The sequence below is a fragment of the Triturus cristatus genome, chromosome 12, assembly GCF_964204655.1.
Source record: "Triturus cristatus chromosome 12, aTriCri1.1, whole genome shotgun sequence".
Classification (NCBI taxonomy): domain Eukaryota; kingdom Metazoa; phylum Chordata; class Amphibia; order Caudata; family Salamandridae; genus Triturus; species Triturus cristatus.
The window spans coordinates 45,567,257-45,585,190 of NC_140595.1; the positions used below are offsets into that span (position 1 = coordinate 45,567,257).

Consider the following 17,934-nt stretch of genomic DNA (forward strand, 5'->3'; position numbering starts at 1 on the left):
TAAAAATCACATTTTATTTTGTTAAAACACATTGCGATGTATAAAACTCAAGCAAACTTTAATAAACCACCAACGTTTAACAATTAACATTGTAAAACCAATAGTAACAGTTTGCATTTTTATGTACAATAGACCACGGCGTCCTATGGGCATTCATCTGCAAAGTGAGACTGCTGTGAAAATGGCAATCCGTCTGCAATTAAACAACTGATTAAGTTCCCGTGCCTCATTTTAAACATTAGCGCCATACATAGTCTTTAAAAAAAAAAAGCCAAGCCATCTCAGCCCCACAAAAAAAAAAAAAAAAAAAACTGTAGAAAATGTACATTTTTATTAAGCAAGCCCTCCACGTGCGTCAAGCAAGACCAGAGACGTACGTTTATGTGGAACACTAGGGAAGAAAAATAAGCCCCTGCAGTGCAATTGACAAGCATTTGTGCTCGATGGTTAGCATTAGTGCTATAACTGGCATGTTTGGTCTCCATCTTGAAAACTAGACCAAAAGGCACCGATACATGGCTTTCAATGTCCCCAGCAGCAATTGTGAATAAAAATAGCCTTGGCAAGGATGGAGGTCACCAGTTCGCTCTGAGGAAGTACTTCCCATCCCTGAACCCATGCTGCCAACCAATCTCCTGCATTTTTAATGGCTTTGGAGAACTGTTTACCATATACACTTGTACCCAACCAAAATGGGTTCTCTGCAAGACGACCAGAGCAGTAGATGTGCCAGTTGATGCAATGGGATAATTTAGTGTAGAAATGCCATACAAAGGCACCATCTTCAGGGCAAAAATCCCATTTTATGAACATATTCCAGGCTATGGCAAAGCACCCGCTTCTGTAGCAGCCAGGCAGGAAAGCACACCTTGAAAATGCCTGGTTTTCCTGAAAAATTAAATGCATGGAAACACCAACTTGAAGTTGTGACAAGTCACTAGGATATGACATATTACCCCCATACACCCTCTGACATTTATAAAGGAGTCCTTTTTGAAATCACCGACCACTACCATATCCAGGGAACAACTGGTTTAGAATAATCTGTAGGGGTTTATTGACTTGCATGGTATAGTTTTTGCCCAAATCAAAACGGCAAGCGGGGCAGGTGTGTACATCCGCCTTGAAGGAACGATCCAAGCAGGCCTATGTAAGGGAAAAGAAAAAAAGTCAGTTGGAAACCAAGAAAGATAACCTACCACATTCGAACTATAAAAAGACTGCATCAAAAACACTTTAAAGCAGCTTTTAACTGTGCGAAGGGCAAAGGTAAACAAACTATCAAATTAATACCAAATACTGCACCTAAAACCACTGTTCACTGCAATACCACGCACCTTGCATACATTATGCTGACACTGCGTCGTTATAGGGTTGAAAACCACCTCCTGACAGCAAATGCATACGAATATTTCTTCTACTTTATTCAGGAATTTCTGAAAGAAAGTTAAGTGTTAGAATACTGGTTGCCACTACTCTAGCAGCATAGGTACAATCAAACCTCTTATATCTCCTAAACACATTACCACTCCCCTCACACCTCAAATCTATAGGGCAGACCACTTTTGATTCCTTCACGCCGTCAGCAGAAAAATTAGGTTACAACGAATAACTAACATAACCTCTACACAAAAGGCTGTCACAACCCCCAGACATCACAATGTAAAGGGACAATTGAGCTTAAAAGATGGGGAAAACGAATCAAATGAAAACAGTAGCATACAGTCTAAAACCATACATTTACATACAACATTATATAATACGTTAAATTATTTCCCATATGCATGTATTAGAGAAGTGTCTACATATTACTTTACTCCCACCGTGGTATGGGGAGTATCTACAACTCTCCAATTCATTACTCTAGGTCTCATCCTATACCTCTTACAATGTAACCTCTACATCCACCCCGGTTCATTGCACACTTCACTGTACTCTGATCTCCCAAATAACAGTAAACGTTGTCTACACAGTTTACAAACTTATTTTTAATACAATAATCCAGTTTGGGTTCTTAAGTAGTGGGATACTCAGCAACATTTTTTTTTAAAATCTCACATCCTGGTCAGTGGTAGTAAGCACTATATCAATACAACATACCGGGCCACCCTTGAGCGATTCCATGGCTTCTGACCACAATTTCGTATTTGCTTCGTCCTCTTTAATGAGGGTCTTTTGTTCAGCTGTCAGTTTGTACGACTCCACTTTAGTCTTCTTGGGGGTACCTTTGGGAGATGCAGCGACCTCTTCTTTGTTCACTAAAGGAGATTGGCATGAAGGTGAATATACCATGACAACCATTGCAGTCGATGTAAACACTTAGGACCAAACTACACATTTACGAGCCCATGAGTCTGCCACAGAGGATCTCATTCACACCACATAAATTGTTACAGGAATCCTTAGGGAACATGCAGAAGCAAAGGAGTAATGTACACAATGCAAGATGTGAACAGAAATGCCTTAATCAGGGAGGAACATACGTCATGTTTTATGCCCCCTCCCCCCCCCCCTCAGTTTTAAGAGCACAAGCACATGAGCAACAATCCACAGGCAAAAGATGGAAAGTGGAGACAACAGCAAGGAAATACCAAACACAGGAAACGGCATCCGGTTTTTTGAAAAGCACAGACAAACCCTCTGGGCCAGATTTCATACTGGGTGCAAGTATGGAAGCACAGGCTCCAATCACTCAATGCAAGTCAACATTTTCATGAAATCCGTGCACTTCAACTCTTTGCACTGCAACAAATTCTCTAGCATTTTCGTTCTGCCCAGCTGCTGCATACCCTCATACCACCCCCAAAACCTGGTTCTTTGGAGACAAGTCACAAACCTCCAGACTTCCTTTTTCTCTTTCCCTTGCTTGGAGTTTCTAAATCTTCGTCGTCCTCCAGGTTTTTGTTTTCTTTTTCCCTCTCCTTGTTGGCCAAAGTCTCAAGGTAGCCCTCTGGATACTATGAAAAATGGATAAGCAAGCTGGCACCTTAATACATTCAATCTTTGCACCTAATAGATGCATTGTATGAGCTTCATAAAAAAAATAAAAAAACTCAAGTTTCCCATGATGCAAATGCTGCACAGTGGTTGGCATAGTTCTAACAAAACATAACTCCAGTAATAAAAACAGTATTTTTGCGGCCTTCAGCCTAAATTAGTACCTGCAATGTAAGACCCATCTTCTTCATTCGCTCTTTCCCTTCCTTGGTCCAGGGAGCGGATTCTTCATCGTCCCGCCTTAACATATAACGCCACACGAGAAATCCAGACATGCCCTTCTCTGGCCAATACTTCACAACCTAACAAATATCCAAACATTAGATTAAGAGGATCACAGGGAATTGAAGCAATCCAAATGGTTTTCTAGAAATGGAGCAGGCTATCTTACCTTGTAGATACCATCGTATCTATTGCCCTCTTCTGGGGCATACTTGCTGTGCTTGCGTCCTTTGGCATTTCGCACCACTCGAACAGGTTTGCCAGCTCTCCAATCTTTGGCTGTTGCACCATCTTTGTCATTAATAGGGGCATTGCAGTTCAGCGCCAGCGCTCTTTAGGACACGAGGGAATAAAATAGGCATAGGTTACGTCAACTTCTTCCACTACAGAACAAAGTTACAAGGATCCCAAAAAGTGCTTTTGAACAGTTTAGTCTTTAAAAAAACAGGGTAAACACTATGAACAGAGATGCTAGAGAAGTCTTCTTTTACCGCCTTAGTATGTTAGTTTTTATTCTAACAGGGAAGCAGAGATGGCAGAAATGGGATAGCCGCTACTACACTGCCACAACATCCATTGTAAAGAATACCAAAATCAGAATGCTCAGCCATTTACAGTTGTATGGTCGTTTTAAAATATTTTCTTTAAGTCATGCTGAAATCTAGAATTCTAGGCCACCGTGAAAGTCCATAGAAGACGAAAATGCCATATTTCTGCACTTTATTTTCTTTGCAATACACTAGGTGCCCAGCATCGGAAAATAAAGACTACAGATTAATAAAAACAAGCCATGGATGCTCAGTGGTTCTTACCGGTTCATGTTTGTGAGTTTCTGATCGCAGGACTGTTCGGCTGTACGTTTGTTCCCAGATAGATCGCGACCCCCACTTCCTGTGTATGTGAACTCAGTTCCGTTGTCCTGAAAACAAGACTAAATTACTTGAAGCTCTCCCCAGTTTAGTAGCCAAACGACTCAACAAATGAGATACTGACCACATCATCTTCGTAACCGCCAGCCAGGACCAAGGAGTAGGATCCGTCATTACTCCTACCACTTATACCAGCAACATGGGGTCTGTGAACACCAGCCTCGCTCGCCTAAACAGAAAGCAGTCAATTTACACAACAATCCCTTGTAACCAGTAGGGCAGCAAGTGGTAAAAACAAAGTACCAGTAGAGTTTAGACTGCATACATCTTCAAGGGACAGGGAGCACTAGACTACTTGCGCTCTCATTGCAGTTATCGCCACCCTCTCCTCCCATAACCATTACATCTAACGGGACCTTTGCCAGGATCCTGCAAGCAAAACCTTGGGACCAGTACCTGCACTCTGAACTTCCAGGAAGTGCCAACAGGAACACCAGGGATGGGTCCATAGTGGTTTGAAGGCACAATTGTGCACTCTCTTGTACGACCAACACAAGCCATGCCCTAGGAGATTACAAGAAAAAAAATTACACAAGCAACAAAAGGAATACAAAAAAAAATAACTGTCGTTTTTACAAAGCATCAACAAGCTCAAACTGTGCGCATGCGACATCACTAGACAGATTAGGGCTCACTGAATACATTTGAAAAAGACGCTCTCCCACAATCGATGTGTCAAGGAGACAGGCTCCATTTAGGATGTTCGTAGAACCACAACGAAATGCACACCAGGATAGGGCAAGAGTTGATTGGCAGCAGAGGAACAACTCAAGTAAAGAGTTCTGTGTCAGCATTAGAGCAGAAGTTAAAAAACATCCATGTCTCAGATAGTAATTTCAGTAGCATTAACAGACCATATTGAAATGCATGCTTACAGCCAATGTCTCAATTTACAAGCTACCATGGGCAAGTCACTAGACCTGCTCCAATAGTGCACAGTTCCGAAGCCTGCAACCCCATTTTCAAGTTTTACAAAATCCGAGGAAATGCAACCTGAATTAGAATATCCCACCCATGCACTGGCTTTAGCAGATCTTTAGGGAAAAATCCAATTGGTCAGATTCACTCCGAATACAGGAATAGGATGGTAATGTGTGAACACAATGCTAAATTAAACGTGGTGACCTCAAAACCAAAGTACCAACAGACTGCAGCAATGAACACAAATACAGTTTCAGCTGACTGAGGTTTTCTAGTTCAATAAAACTTTAGCGCCCCAGTCTTGCACTTTCCTCCCCACTATCTTGAAAATGCTGTAGTTATTAACTAAAACTCGGGCACCCAATAATTGGGGGACTTTACATCAAGGTAAATATACACCCGAGAATACACTTTTGCTATTCACCCTTTCTGAATTACATTTACACCTATGTGGGCCCCGAATCGGATACTAGTGGTAACTTCGCCCAAGCAGGTGGAGAATAGCATACAGAGGTACTTCCATTTTGTTTATGCGCTTTCCAAATTTCCCTTGAGGCACCCCCCCCCCCCCCCCCTTGTGCACAGGTTTGACCCACCTTTCCCCAGTCTCTCTGGGATTGAGAACTTGCGGAGGCCATCTTCGATTTCTTTTTGCTCTCTTTCAGCTTTTCCCCGGCAAGAACAACTTCACTTGTATCAAGGTGGCAATCTGGGCAATACCTAAAGGATTGAGAAGTAACCACCTGAGATGCGCACAACCATCATAGTCGACCATGGCATGGTTATGCCAGAAGAGGCCCTCCTGCTAAACCCAAAACATCTGCACAAAAGTAATCTCCAAAGTATTCTACAGACCTTTCAATTATTTAATTTCAAGTAAATCTGTAGCTTGAAAGGCAAATGCATGAAACCAATAGAGTATGGCTGAAGACAAGACAAAATGTCAGCTAGTTTGCCAGCAGTAGAAGCAAAACTGGAACGAATCAGCAAGATGAAGCCTGTGAAGGCAGGCAGCTATAAATGGGCTTAACAACAGAGGTAAGGAGATGGACGGAGCGCTGAAACTTCAGACACACCCAGTCACAGATCTGGGTTGAATCCATCATTCTTTAGCTCACTTCGCCGCCCCAGTTCAGACCCAGCTGTATGCAAATCAGTTTTGACCCTGTGCCTCATGGGAATAGTCCGGCCCGAAACTGAAAAGCCAGGTCTTCCATGGACCGGAAACAAGCATCCTGGGACCAGTTTTGGGGTAACGCCCCTCAGCCAGGCTAGCTTGAACCCAGTAGCAAAGTGAGCAAGGGACCCACGTCTCTGCATACCCTGCAAATCAAGGTCAGAAATCCCGTGATCAACCTCAGATTAGTCACAGATACCATTACCACCTACCAGTCATCCTGCTCTGGAATCTTGGAAAGCGGTGGGTTCAGGCAGTAAATGTGGAAAGCCATGTCGCACTCGTCACACATTATTTGCTTGGATGGGTCTTGTTTGCCGCCACACATATGGCAAGCGCACTGGCGACATTTCTTCTTTGGATCGTCTCTGCACTGTTTACACTCTGGTCCATTTTGCCCTGAAAACAAAGTGTGGAAAGTAAAAACAATTTAGAAACTTTCTAAATATGTTGCCCAAGGAGACTACACGCGCGCCCAACACACACCCCCCAAAAACACACAGATTTCCAGTGTTCTAGGCAGAGTACTGTGCTGTTCACTTTGCTGCAGAAGTTGCTCTTGCAAGCATTAAAATACAGGTACAACATCAAGCAGCAGACGTACACAGTATCAATATTAAAGTCCCAGAGTGACCAGGAAACTCACTTTGGAAATTGTACTGCAATATATACACAGCGCTTAATCAAGCTACTGCAGACAAAACCTATAGGAAAGCTTCTACGGCGGTTTAACATCAGATAGGCTAACCAGTAGATACTTACTCTTCTTTGGACTTTCAGAAGGCAGAGGAGAAGCAGTGCCAGGGGCTTCAATTTTGTAAATTTCATCTACAAAAAGGATCTTGCAGTCACTCAAGCAATCTCCAGATTCACTGTGGAAACCGCAAGTGTCAGTATAATGCGAGGATTATTATAATAAACATGTACGGCTATAACTTTGAACTTAAAACACTCACCCAAGCAGGACCTTAGCATACATTTCCTTAATTGTGCGAGTGTCCCTTTTCTTTTGAATTTCAGCATCATACCAGAAACCCCTTTCTTCTGGCTCGTCGATGTTGTAATTCACCATCACCACTTGACCAACTTCCAGCTCATTCCATTTAAGCACTGTCCGTGCACGGGCTCGGACTGAACCACCGCACAATTGAACAATTCCACTCTCTGGGTAGCTGAAAGGATAAAGGAATACAAGTTACACGTGTGCACCCTTTAAATGACTTTACAAGGTAAGTAATAATCCTATCAAGATGGACGCTGAGAACAAAGTAGAAGAATTATGTGGCTTCCGTGGACACCATTTAATCATAACTGGAAGCCAAGGACCCCAAGCCTTCTCTACAAATCTCACCCCCCCCCCCGCCCCCAAAAAAAACATCTGTTCTCTGCAATTGCACAACTAAAAGACTACACAGCAGCAAGCAGAGGTGGTACTCTGTGGCAATATTTCAAGCTGGTAAGTGCAGGAGCGGGTTCCACCCAATACAAGTGCAACAACTGGGCCATGTGAGGCAGTGGGTGGGAGAGCTTGCAGCCTGGAAGGACCTTTTGGTAAGCCTACCATTTTATAAATGCATAATTACTGAGCAAAAAGTTTAAAAAAAAAAAAAAAAAAAAAAAAAAAAAAAGGACTGGTCTGGTCTGCTTTCCCTTTAATACTGTAACGTTTCTAGATCACCTGAAGGACCCGATAGAGTGCCACCTGGACAAATGAGTAGAAACTCATTTTGCAGTGTATGGTTGAAGGGAGTCTACATGCCACCCATTTGCAGTGTTTTGGTGCAGTAGGAGGCCCCGAGAAGGTCCTTGAATCTGAAGACATCAGCAAAAAAATTTAATGCATTGGAAAAAAAATTGAAATATGGGGGAGATTTTTTTTTGGGGGGGGGGTGCCTTGCAACTTCCACATACAATCAGATCTGAAACCCACAAGTTGTCTTGCTTTACTGAATTCTCTCTGGGATCCTATTTCACAGGTCCGGTCGACTACCTGGGCAGGGGACCGTTGAAAGTTTCAAGACTGCTAACAAGTCTAGGGAACTCAGTCCAGAATTAACACTTATGTTTAGCACCCCAAGTTCTCCGTTTGCCTTACTTACTCCTCATATTTCAGATGATAGACTACATCCTCTTCAGGCACAGAGGCAGGGTCCACCTCAGAAGCATTACTGACGCCACTCTTAGTTGACATGGTTATATTGACAACCTGTGCCTCAAACCATGCAGCCATGGTAGGATCGCGGGCATCAACATAATCGTTGATCTGAAATATAAAGATTGCATGTGAGCAAGCCTTCACCCACTATACCACACCTGTGTACAAATTGCCCACCAGACATTTAATGCAAGGCACCAAGGTGTCAATTTTCACAACATCTTGAAAGAACATTTACCCTGTAAAGTCCATATCCAGGATCGACTATTTCAGCCTCAGCAGTGGAACCAGGCTGGCCATCAAGCTCCATCGCAGTCTCGCCATTGTTCGAGTTCTTATCAGACTCGCTTTGACTAGAGCCACAGCCAGAATCGGTGTCCGAAAGCTCAGAGTCCTTCTCTTTAGTAACAGCGAGCACAGCTGGGACCTGCCTCACAAGCAGCTGGATAATGACATTCAGTCCAATATTGTAGTCAAAAAGGGAGTGGCCATCTTCCATCTGAGGGAAAGTAAACATTTATTTTACAGTCTAGCTCTACTCAATTCCCTCTTAGAATGATCATTTCTCTGAGGCAAAAAGGATGGCAATCATTTTTAGACCACCTTTACCTAAAAGCATAACTGAAAAAAAATTCAGCTTGCATCTGCCACTCAAGAGTACATCGATGGGCACAACATCAGGAGATTCAATTTCTGGCCCATTCCCCCAGACAACTGCTGCCACATTACGAAATCCGGTGTATTTTACAAAAATGCAATTACCCCGCCATTAAAATATGTAGTAGGTTGTGTTTAAACATAGTTAAATGAAAATACTAAGACTTACGGACACTTGTAGACAGACTGAGCAATTCACTCAGTGAGTTTACCATTTGAACTACAAAGCTTAAGGGAGCAGATGTGTAAAGCCAAAACATTAACAATTCCCATCCACATTTTGCACTGAGATTAACAAAACTAAATCAGGAACAAGATTTTATTTAAGTGATTACTAACAAACCAGTACTGACCATGATGCATTTATAGGAATGGTTAAGATAGGTTAATGCACTGCATTGGCCAGCAAAACCGCTGCACCCCAGGATTTAGTACCCATTTAAGTCAGCCCCATCCACTTTCCCCAGAGTTCTGAGCTAGCCTAGGGTGACTTATTCCAAACCCCCTCTTGCAAAAGGCAGCAGTACACCCAAATGAACAGCCAGCACTTGTTCGGAATATAAATATACTCGAACCTACTGCGGAGCTCAGTGACCAATCTACAGGTACGCCATGCGTCAGTTGCAAATCAAGCATAGGGTGGTCTATTCTGTAAGAGCTGGTCCTGCCAGCCCCAAAGCAGAACACTCAGCAATATAGTCATGGCACCATACACAAGGTCTCCATTTATAAATACCCACAGATTTATCCATTTGGTGTTCACACATCAAACCTTCAAATGAGTCAATGGAGCAAACCATCAAAGTAAAAAAATAAAAACGTATCTGAAAAAAACGACACTACCTTAGACTTGTGTTCTCTTTAATAGTGGTAATTCCAATCCATAGACTGGAAATACCACTATACAAGAGCACTCATGCCTTAAAATGCTGGTAAGGGATGGTCAGCAGAGGAAGAATTTTGCTATTGCCTCCACACGACCACGGGGTGGGAAAAAGTAAACCACACCAACATTAGAATATGAGAACCCAAAACATGAGACCCTACTCCATGGTTTGTATCAAAGGTACAAACCTACCTCTGACGAGTAGTCAGGAGGACAAATGCTCTGCCACCCAACACTGAATTCACAATAGCCTGGACCCAGCAACTACACTTCCTATTTACCTGCTTGCCATGGTAGAAAAGTCTCTGGCGGTCTACTTCCACTCCAAAGGCCTCCTGGATCTTCAGCCGCAGATCCTCCACTTTGGTCAGCTTGGAGAGCGAGTCGATGCGGTGAGTCTCCTTGCCATCCATGGTGCGCACTTGGATCCACATGATTGCAGCTGGGACAGACGCAAGTGCAGGACACTGGTTAAAAAGGGTAGAGTAAGGGACAGTCAGACAGATGCATGTGGAGGAAGGAACAGGTGCCACAAACAGTCGACTCGACCACAAAATGACGAAGTCAAACCAGCACAAAAGCCGTTGAACTAAGCACATCCTGGAGCACTCTGGGATCTGTTAGACCCATGACTGAGAATGACAGTAGGAAAAAATAATCCTCTCCACCTTAAAGTTACTGGTCTCCAGCTGTCACCCCAAGTAGACAAGTCTAACGACTTTAAAGAAAAATTGACTTTAAATTACCGCAAACATCACCAACGTTACAAAAAAATTAAGTGGCATCACATCTTAAGAGGTAACTACACAACTCAATGTTTGGAATACAGTGGTAATCTAGGGTTCGTTATATTTAAAATGTAGAGTTTCGTGTTATTAGTGCCTTAGACATAGATATGGTCGACTGTTTCTAAAGTAGAATTATATAGTTTAAAACCCACTACGCGCCAGGATCAAACAATTGAAGAGTGACTGCTGTCCAATGCCTATGCAGAAGCTACACCAGTGGCTCTTGCAAATAGTTCCTGGCGACTGCGATTCAGTGAGTCAACAGCCGGCAGTTTTACTCCATTTCAATCGCTCCTTCGATGGCATATTCGCATTGACTGCCATCTACCTCGATTGCATTAGTATAGTTGCGCCACATTAATGCTTACTGGCCACATCCCGATAACGCCACACAAACTGGCAGTGTGTCTGGCAACATGCCAACACTCATCGGCTCTTGGCCTCGTATAGTGGCTGCAACCACACGTCCATCTGTTGAGCGGGAAGGAGTCCAGCAGCTCGAGAGCCAGAGAAATATTGCAAAAGGGACTTGCTCAGAGCAATGACCACAGAAAGAAAACAAAAACAGGGCACCTGTTGCATGCAGGAAGGAGTAGCCCACGCAGAGGGTGAGAAAATAAAAACAACGGACAACTCATAATGGACGTTATGCACAGGAGCAATTCATAGATGGGGTACTCGCCCTGCTGCCAATCTCTCACATCAGAGGGGTAAGGCTGGACGAGCGACAAAAGGCGCGAACGAGATGCCTGGCTCAACTCAGTCATCTTGCACCGTCTAATCCAATTCACTCATATCCGAGGTTGCAACCTCCCATCGCCCTTGAGAAGTGCCAAGCAGTGTGGATGGTGAAATACTGAGAGCTTAAAGAGTCTTCTGTAAACACTTCTGCTGAATGACTGTCCCACAGGTGCTCATGAAAAGCGCAACACCGATATGAACTCGGTGCAGTTCGCTGTGCACTAGACTTGTGTTTATGGGTGAAGATGCAACTGTTTTACAATTGCCATGACTGGGGCGTGGAGCCTCTACACATGCTGGTCTTTGCTCAGTCAAGCCAGTGACATCAGTATTAAAATCCCATATTCTGTCCACCATTAATAGGAGTTGCATTTATTATCTCATAGCATGATGCGTGTTGCTTTTAACGAGTCTAGCCTGTTAATGGCCCGTGGCCGGCCTCCTGGAACCAAGCCAGACACCCTGCTTATTCATTTACTAGCCTGCAGGCTTTGGTTTAAAAAGGAGAATAATTGTAAACCGCGGTATTACTGAAATAATGCCACTTTAGCAAATCTGTGTGTTGCAACTGCTGGCATACCTCCAGCGAACGGGAAGAGCATAACAAGTGTCTATTTCATTAAAAATAATCATCACGGCACGTCAACGGTTAGTTACGCAACAAACCCTGATGAAAATCCAAGCAACAAACATTCGAATTCTTTCCTCCAGGCCCTTGTTTCCGGGCGGTAGGAGATGTTGCGCCCAGAAACGCTACTACTCGCCCAGCTGTCCAATTGCTACAGGGATACATGTGCGCCCGCTCCCTACGCTATGGCAGTGTGTTGTTGATGGTTTCATTAAACTTGCCTTTTAAACATTGAGAAAACACTGCCAGCCAGCTGGCTCTTGCAGAGACGGGCGCCGGGCCTCGAACCGCTATATCCCCAAGTAGGGCACTTTTCGCGGGCTTTTCTCGCCCCGCCCCGTCCTGCTCCCGCCACGCGTTTCAGAACTTACACTTTTCAACGGAGCCCCACCGGTCACATTTCCCGCGCGCACCCGTTCACACCGAGCCAATCACAAACAACGCGCACTACAGATTCTTGCCGTGATTGGACCTTTTGCTCAGCTTGATCGGCTGAGTACCCGTATACCGAATGAAGTAAAGTGCGGCACAGTTTCCCCTCCAACCTCAACATTTTAGCCCAATGCGCAACCCCCACTTACCTGCTCAGTATAGGACACCCTTAGTCAATGAAGGCAGATGGTATTTCACATAGAGTGAGGGGTCAGTGGATCTGTCGGTCACAAGCAGGAGCCAACCGTCCGTCACCTTCACGCACTGCTCTGACCAGGAGCTTTTCTAGCTTGGCGCCCAATAAGTTGTAGTTTTTGGGCGGTCGTTTTCTGATTGGCCGAAGTTGGCGGGGACGGGTGGAAGGTGCGGCATGTGGCTTCTAATCCCACCCACTTTAACGGAGCCTTCTGTATGATTGGTAGGTGGGTTGCCAAAGTTGAAGCGTCCATCTTGATCTGGCTCCGCCCCGCCACCATTTGACTGGGGGCTGCCCCTTTTACCCATGTCTTAACATGGCTGCCTGCCAAGAATTCCTCAGCTTGGGGCTTTAAGAAGAACACCGGTTACTCCCCTGCAGACCCTCACTACCGTGTTTACTTTCTCGCCCGCAAGGTTGGCCTGCTCACAGGCTGTAGTTTATAAAATGATACTTTTTCATGCTCAGCATGGTACCCGCAACCAGAAACTATCAGACGGAAATTATCCAAAGCTGCCAAGTTTTCAGTTTGCATATGTGTGACATTTCCATGTTTTTAACGTGCTATTTATGTGTGAATGAGTGACGCTTTATACTGAGCAGAACAAAACGGTTATGTTAATTGATTGAAAATGACCCTTTTAGCATGGTCAACCCCAGTTACTGCTGAAATACATGGTTTTTAGATTCTGCACACTGGGGCGCTGATGGCTAGTTCTTAGAGTGTGTGCACTGACCCAAACAAATTGGCTAATGCCTGATTCGCTTATTGAACTTTCTTAGAAGGCCATAGTATGTGGTGCAGAAACTACATCCATGGCTTAGAAAAGGGAAAATACAGCTTTAGGCGTACCATTGTTGCCTGAGTGCAGCAGTGTAAAATCAGCAGTGCGACCTGCTAAAGTAATCCTTTTGAAAAGGAAAGAAACTTCCTTTTAAATATTAGTAGGTGACCCCATGTAAGCATTGTAGTCCACAAGGTAGGGTGCATGCTATTTAAAATTGGAACACATGTAAAATTAATGTTAGCTGCAGCGACAAGACATTGAAAGCTATTTTCACTGTGGCAGGCATAGCTCCCCAATGCAGAAAACCAGAGTACAGGTTAAAGCATTAATACTACATCTCAGGAATAGGACAAGCTAGGAAAACCATTAAAATTGTATTTGTTATAGTTATTAAAAATCCAATTCAACGGTAAAGTTGTTTTTTAATAACTATTAGGGGGAAAAGTAACTTTGAGGAAGTTACCCCTTTACCTGCCTGAGCTGTCAGAAGGCTAATTAGCCTTCGCCTCTACCAATTCCAAGCCTGTGCTCAGCCCCAGGAAGAGGTGTGAAATGCCTTGCAGGCGACACAGAAGGCTGACCTTATTGGCAGAATTTACTCCCTGGAGCTCAATAGAATAAGCAGGGTGGTGCTTTGGGCATTCAGTTGACAACCTAATCTCAAATCCTGTCTGAAAGGTCTGTTGAGCCACATGTAGTACTTTGGTGCACATGAACAGGAGAGAACAGGATAGCAGAACAATTCTTGTATAGCTCCTGTCCAGTTTCTAAAGGACCCTGTTTTTATCCTGCCCGGTCTGTCTCTGGGTTGGTTGTGGGTACAGTGCCTACTTCAAACTTATTTATAGTGTTAGCTATGGGAGGATTCTAGGATTATCATTGTACACTCACATTTAGACCCCAGCTTTGGAGCACAAGTTTAATGTGGCCAAAGATCTTCAAATCCAGTTGTCTAATTTTTTCAGCAACTCCATTGAAACATTCCTCAAGGTTTGTTTTCTCTTTTTTTTGTTGCAGTTCTATATAGCACTGTTGGAAAACGAGGCAGCATCTGTGAGGCCTGCACAAATAACATGACTACATTTGTCCTTCACTGGGAACCAAAACACCCAATTGTAGCGCCTGACTCTCAGAGGGTAGCGTTGCAGAGCAGTCTGAGGCTTACTCAAGGGAGGTGGTGTGGGCTAGTAATCGCCATTTGCAGGTGCACAAAAATAACACTCAATAATTTATTGTCCAGTCTGTACTTTGCTTTATAAATGTAAGAGTACATTTATTAAACACACACACTACTCAATACTATGCACCAATTTACAAATATACAGAAGCTGTTGGAATTACTTTGTGACATTGCATAACATCTCCACCCCTCCCGCAAAGTGGGGGTGGGGTCTACTACCACCACTCCCATGTACGCACATCCACTTGCCCCCAATGCAGATAGTTGAACATAACCTGGAGCGAGGGCCCTGCACACTGGCACCATCCCAGTGACGACCCACCCCATTACCTCAACAAGCATTAAAAAGGGGTAACCCTGCCTTGGTGACACATGACCCTGACTGAGCATCGCCTACTGACCATAAAGTATGCACCTCTATATCTTAAGGGCTAGCAGTCTGGGGTCTTCACTTAAGCGCAGCAGCAAGAATCCATGTTTACGCACACTTTAGAATGACAGTACTCATCACCTTGGTTGATCATTTGAATGCATTGCAATTACAGCCCCTAAAGGCATCACAGATAAAATCACAGGATTGCGCATATACAGCCAGACACCCTAGCAGGACTGTCTGGCAACATAGCCCCACTTGGCTTATGACATCTCCTTACACATGTGACTTACAGTCCCTTCAAAAGAAGTCCTCCTGGCAACTACACTTCTCCTGCAGTGCGCCTCTTCACTTTAAAAGGAATCACATGTAAAAGCATGGGATTACGTAAATACAGCCAGACCCCCTAGCAGGAAGGTTCAGCAACATAACTCCATTTAGCTTAACATCACCTTACACATGTACTTCACTTTACACATGTGACTTTCAGTCCACCTAAAAAGAAATAACCAATAGTAAATGCATTTCGGTGCAATTACACCACTTCACCTCCAGGGGAGGCCCTTCTCCAGACATCCCCAACTCAGCCCTTCACTCCATGATGCACTTCATTGTACACCCTCCGCTGTAGAACATAAGTTCCAGCCTAGAAGGTGTTAAAGGCTTGCTGAGCCCTTGAGGGGTTATTCTTTCAGATGCCCCGTGAAACTTAGGGGTGGACTGTTCTTCTTTATGCTGGGGGAGACTGCGGTGCTCCTGCAGCCCCCCTGCACCCCTTTTCACACATGAGGGTGACCCCCTCCTCTGGGGGCCACAAAGCACCAAAACAGCAGATTTCCAAATGCCTGGCGAGGCATTATGGGGCGCTTCATGCTCCTCTTTACCAGCCCCAGCCACTGAGAACACTCTCCTCCACCCTCAGGGTCTCTGATTCAGCAGGGTGCTATCTTCACTGGCTCCCTGCGATAGCCTTTCGCCAGGCTCTCCTTCTGGGCCTCTCTTCTCCCTGCGCAGAGGCCCCTGCTTCTGTGCACCAGTCCTGGGCTCTTCTTCTGGTGCTAATAGGGTCCTGGGGGCAGTCAGGGGGTCTCTCCTTCCAACTGCCCATTGCGCCAGGCTCCAGCACCTTCAGCCTCAGCCGACCACACCCCAGAGAGACCGTCTCTTCCTGCGCAAGCACTTTTTAAAAGTTGAGTAGGGGGCTGGCAGGAAGTCACTGTTGGTCCTATCAAACAGCAACACATCACGCCCCTGCCCCTGCTCTCTCCTTCTTGTCCAGCCTCTGAGCTTGTTCAAAATGGCGTTGTCCAGGCCACATGTCTCTGAAGCCCCTTTCGCCCACGCTGCCTTCCCTCCTTGGTGCAGCCTGGTGCCTGGCACCCAGTGACAGCTGCTAATTGATGAGCCTGTAGCCCCTCCCATCTTCTCTTCGTGGAGAGGAGGCCCTAGCTTGTGGAAGAAAGGTTATCAATCCATCCAGCTGAGGTCAGCCTGGGTCTGGTCCTGGCTGGCTCAGAGAAATATGACAGTTCTGGATGACCCAAAAGCAGTACAAATATGACTTAGGACTCTGCAGAATACTTATTTTCACATTCGCTACATTGGACTTAAGTGCGTGCCTGGAATCTGTAGGCCTAATGGAAGTTAATCTAGCCATGGGCCCCACATTCCCATACGGGAATAATGAAGTGAAAACACAGTAAAACACACTGACTTTCCCTGGCATGTTTCTTTCCAGGGTATAAAGCCTATTCCACGTCACCACCCAATACTGCATAAGTCCCGCCACCCCATTCACTTTGTAGCTGCTCCTGGACTGCGCACGCTAGGAATCTCCCCTGCGCAGCCCGTACATGTGTGCACACGCGTGTACACATGTGTCTGCATGTAACCAGCCCAGTGTCCCTTACTCCAGCTGCTGCACAGTGGCCTAGTCAGGCCAGGGGAACACCAGTAAAATCCCCATGCAGTCTCTTACATCCTGAGTTCACTGTGGGTGAGTCCCAACTTATGAGGCTCCCCTGCAGTAAAAGCTCAACAATTAGGTGCTCAAAAAGCGAAAAATCCGGGTGGCCCATAGTGTCAGAACCACCTTCTAACAAGCACAGACTTGACAACAAGGTATTGGAGCTCTTTACTTGAGCTATTCTGGCTGATGAGGGGTAATACCCCGAAACCAGTCCTAGGATGCTTGTTTCGGGTACAGGGAGGACCTGGCCTGGCAAATCGAGCTGGACTGTTCCCATGGAGAGCAGGGACAAGACTGATTTGCATATTGCTGGGTCCAAACATGAATGGCATGCTGGGCAAAAAAAAAAATTATCGGAAAGAGCTTGGTTGATTAGGATGTGCTGAGGTCTATTGTGAAGGAAAGAAGAGAACCATTTTAGCACGGTATTGGAGAGGCTCATCCTGTGTTCTAAAAGGTTCAGCAGGGTATCATGGTTGACTGTGTCGAACGCTGCTGACAGGTCAAGTAGGATTAGTAGGCAGGATTCAGTCTGGTCGAGTAAATGTAGGGCATCATCAACAATGTGGACCAGGGCCATTTCCACGCTATGACCCGGTCGGAAAACAGATTGACATTGATCAAGGAGTTGGAATTGCTTGATGTGATTCCAGAGCTGTAAGCGCACACATTTTTCTAATAGTATAGGGCAGTACTAAACCTATTTTAATCCACTACGCACACTCACTCCACTAGCTTTTTCACTCACCCTCACGCACCAAACGGCTGTCTCTTAAAAGATCTGCGGCAAAGAGCCCCTTTGCGGGAGCCCTTCGGGCATTGCAGCGCCGGCCCCACGAGGCGCACGGCCCGATGATGAAGCATGACATCCTTCGGGGTGTGTGAGGGCAATCCA

At 45.0% G+C, this 17,934-nt stretch overlaps 1 protein-coding gene across 2 annotated transcripts; it reads right to left on the reverse strand.

Annotated features, from left to right (window-relative positions):
* Positions 1–12,864, reverse strand: UHRF1 (ubiquitin like with PHD and ring finger domains 1). Of its 2 annotated transcripts, none has more exons than XM_085639247.1 (17): positions 12,683–12,864; positions 10,226–10,386; positions 8,640–8,900; positions 8,346–8,509; positions 7,203–7,418; positions 7,009–7,118; positions 6,459–6,645; positions 5,666–5,789; positions 4,545–4,652; positions 4,213–4,317; positions 4,032–4,138; positions 3,389–3,551; positions 3,162–3,299; positions 2,837–2,957; positions 2,101–2,258; positions 1,338–1,436; positions 1–1,146 (listed from the first exon to the last, which is right to left on the reverse strand). In XM_085639247.1, exons 2-17 carry the CDS (start codon positions 10,376–10,378, stop codon positions 1,000–1,002), a joined length of 2,361 nt encoding a protein of 786 aa, XP_085495373.1. In that variant the 5' UTR covers positions 10,379–10,386; positions 12,683–12,864; the 3' UTR covers positions 1–999. The 2 variants fall into 2 exon arrangements, with proteins under 2 accessions (XP_085495373.1, XP_085495372.1); XM_085639246.1 differs by having other exon boundaries at positions 10,226–10,411; positions 12,683–12,863.
* Between the last annotated feature and the right edge of the window lie 5,070 nt (positions 12,865–17,934).

What these genes read in the sequence shown, in the direction of transcription:
- UHRF1 (XM_085639247.1), bottom strand. Translation starts at nt 10,378, where the DNA reads ATGTGGATCCAAGTGCGCACCATGGATGGCAAGGAGACTCACCGCATC. An exon ending in CCTGGAAGTTCAGAGTGCAG is followed by an intron (nt 4,318 to 4,544) that starts GTACTGGTCCCA and finishes CTTTCTGTTTAG; the next exon opens with GCGAGCGAGGCTGGTGTTCA. An exon ending in AGATGGGTCTTACATTGCAG is followed by an intron (nt 2,958 to 3,161) that starts GTACTAATTTAG and finishes CATTTTTCATAG; the next exon opens with TATCCAGAGGGCTACCTTGA.